Source organism: Sinocyclocheilus anshuiensis, unplaced genomic scaffold (genome assembly GCF_001515605.1).
Source record: "Sinocyclocheilus anshuiensis isolate Anshui unplaced genomic scaffold, SAMN03320099.WGS_v1.1 scaffold282, whole genome shotgun sequence".
NCBI classification, from domain to species: Eukaryota; Metazoa; Chordata; class Actinopteri; order Cypriniformes; family Cyprinidae; genus Sinocyclocheilus; species Sinocyclocheilus anshuiensis.
In genome coordinates, this window is record NW_015544154.1 from 233,152 (window position 1) to 236,428 (window position 3,277).

Genomic DNA, 3,277 nt, shown 5'->3' on the forward strand with positions numbered 1-3,277 from the left:
CCCTTTCCACATGTACCGCAAATTTTATCTCACCCGGGGTCATCTGGAGAGAGGGAGAGATAAAGCGGTTTACAGAAAGCAATGAGAGGAACTTGTGAAATGATTTTTAAAACTTTAATTGGTCCTAGACCTCTCTTGTGGTAGAAGATGGGAGCACAAAGCCTTCTATTGAAAGGCCATGACACTGTGGGCAAAAAACAAACAAACAATAAAATTAATATATTCCACTATTTTGCATACAAATATTTTGCTATGCATTTTACGATCTATTTCATGTTACTGACATAATGTTTCCTCTCAGATTCTTCTAACCTTCTGCAGGATCTTCCAGACTTTTTGATAGAAGCCTACAGGAACTCTGTTGAGCGCACCATCAAGCCTTCTTCTGCGCAGCCACTGCCCCTGCCGGTTGTCCCGCGACGCACCAACACTGATTGAGCTGTCAGATGCATCAATTGAAGGCATCCGGTACCTCTGTAAGTCACATATTAGCACAGATCAACAATCTGAGAAACTGCTTGGTTAGTGGTATGACATACTAGGGGCACACCTTTAAAGAACAACAGGGATCGTAAAAGTCATTCAAGACCTGAACAGTGTATTTGTATATTTAAACATTATTCAAGAAACATTTTCTTCAAGACAAAAGAAAATGAAAATCTACTTCACAAAAACATTGATCTGGTGATTGGGAAGGCATCTGACTTAATTCTGGTGTTTACTGACACCAAGTTTGACTTGGCTCAATACCATGGTTAAGGGCAGTAACATCCTGGGAACATCATTAAAGAAAGGTGGTGGTAACGTGGAGCATCTAGTTTATTATAATAACTCTGTATTTCTTGGCCATAGAGTGCTGCAGAGATTACATATTTTTGTAGGTCAAGCCAGAATATCACCCTGGTTCCCTTAACATCCATTGGCTTTTGGATTATTGCAGAAAATAAGCTCTGTGACCAACAAAAGTGTATGATTCTTACACATTTTCTTCACCTAGGCAATCTTCACTAATGAATACAAATTTTATTAATTTTAATGCCTAAAAACAACTGTCAGAATTAGAAAACTAAACATTGGCTATAAATGAACTACAGCATTGATGACACTTAACGTCTCAGACAGCCACTGTAGTCCCATTTACTCACTTGTTTAGCAACAGCCTTTTTCAAGACACAAACGCTTGGCAAAAAAATCATGAGCATTACTCCCATATTTTTTGTTGTACAGTAGAATATAATGTGAAAACATCTTGAGCTCGTGTTAGCCGTAAACCTTATTTCAGGCTTTTAACCAAAAACCAATTTACCCATAAAAACATTTACTTGAGGACGATGGAACGGAGTCAAAAATACTATGTTTATGGGTTTTAGGACTCATTTCTGCAGCACTCTATTATATGATCTTATTTCATCAAAAACAAGTCCACTGCTTACAGCATTACAGATACCTTGCTACATTTAACAAAAAAATAAAGACATATCTTGTAAAGTTCCATATTAACATCTATTCCATATTGTCGATTTGACTGATAAAACCTACCCATATTTTATGCCACATAAAACAATTTTTCAGACACAGACTTTTTGCAGCTCTGTTAGTTTCTTAACCTTACTTGCCCTTCAAAAATCAAAGTGCAAAGCCAAAAGTTAATATGGCTTTGAAGAACTGAGGACTTACCCCTGACTCCATGTGCTCAGTGTCAAAGGATTGACTTGAAAATGTCTACAAAAGGAAAAGACAGATAGCAATGGGGGAGGTCAGTTTTATGAACTTCCCACATGACAAAAATCTTTTCAGCCTCCTTCAACAATTATGTTCTCATTACTCGTGGAATTAAACACCTTGCCATGCACCTTTAGAGCCAATGAAACCTGTATATTCTCCTTCATGTGACATACAGATTCAAACTTTAGATGTACCGTGGTTTTTCTTCCCACAGCATTAAATTCATAGACAATTAACCCACCAAATTAAGCAACTGATGTCAGTTTGTATCTTGATTTATTTTATTTTTTTTAGTTTCTGAACTTAGAGATTAGACCATTACATGAGACTGAGTCACAGCTCATGAGACACATCACCTTACTTTGGAGTGACCATGACAATCGGAGATCTTCCAGCTGAAAACATTTAAAAACTATTAAACACATAGAGACATGACATATATGGTCGCTTTAATTTTGACACAATTTAATTTATTTGATTGTGCCTTTGTAATATCTGGCCCATGCATGTTTTTGTTTCATCGATCTGGATGTGCGGTCACCTACCATCTTCATGTCACTCTTCAGTTTGCTGATGCCTGCACGCTCACTCTTGGTAGCACCAACATTTCCAACTTCATGGATGGAGATAACAGGACTGGTACCGGGTTCAACTGAACGAACTGACACACATCCAGACATCCAAACCAATCATAGATAGGGTGACCATACCTCCTCTTTTTCCCATACATGTCCTGGCCGGGATTTCTGAATTGCCTAAATTGTCCAGGTTTTAAGTGTGTTCGGCTTGAAGCAGCACTGCGCAGACCGATCGATGTTTGACAACAAAGTACCACGAGAGCTATAGAGAGCAGACGCTCTGCATGCTGTCCAATTGCTCTCGCGGTACTTCGTCACACACCGATTGATCTGCACAGCGCCGCTTCAAGCCAAACACACCGATTGGATTTGTTTTCTATTGGTTTCATACTTGCTAAAAGTAAAGACTGAAAAGAAGTTTGACCAACAGCATGCAGGCACTACATAATCGACCAATCATGGCACGCGAGAAGGTGGGATCTACAGAGAATGGTCAAACCAATGCAAATATTAGATATTTTAGGCAATTTAGAAATCCCGACTAGGACATGTCCAGGAAAAAGATGATGTACGGTCACCCTAATCATAGAATATTAGCTATCAATGCTGAAGTTGTATTTCTACACAAACTACACAACACTGTAATTCTCATGAAGTCACTCACCACTTCTCTGAACACCAAATTCTTTGCCGCTCAAAATGTGGTGGAGAAGATTCTTCAACTCAGAAGGACTCAGTTTCATCAGACTCTCAGTTGCCTCCTCATCTTCAACACATATATTATACAGTAGTCAACATTTGAAGTGGATCAAAAAAGTTCATCAAAGTTGTCCTAAGACAAGAACGGGTATTGTTTTGGTTTTAGGACAACTTTGATGAAAGGTTTTGATCCACTTCAAATGTTGACTACTGTATGTATGTATGTGTATATACATATATATATACACATATATATATACATATACATACATATA

General features: G+C 38.1%; 1 protein-coding gene across 4 annotated transcripts in view; it reads right to left on the reverse strand.

Moving 5' to 3' along the window:
- LOC107695329 (phosphorylase b kinase regulatory subunit alpha, skeletal muscle isoform-like) overlaps positions 1-3,277 on the reverse strand; it is a 20,287-nt gene that overhangs the window by 1,181 nt on the left and 15,829 nt on the right. Inside the window, exons 27-33 of one of the 4 annotated variants that reach the window (XM_016495191.1) lie at positions 2,968-3,069; positions 2,271-2,386; positions 2,082-2,120; positions 1,678-1,722; positions 313-474; positions 131-184; positions 2-43 (exon numbers count right to left, since the gene is read on the reverse strand). In XM_016495191.1, the coding sequence (XP_016350677.1) occupies positions 2-43; positions 131-184; positions 313-474; positions 1,678-1,722; positions 2,082-2,120; positions 2,271-2,386; positions 2,968-3,069 (560 nt within the window). Of the gene's footprint in view, positions 44-130; positions 185-312; positions 475-1,677; positions 1,723-2,081; positions 2,121-2,270; positions 2,387-2,967; positions 3,070-3,277 lie in introns of those variants that run through there. The other 3 variants (XM_016495188.1, XM_016495189.1, XM_016495190.1) reach the window with 3 other exon arrangements.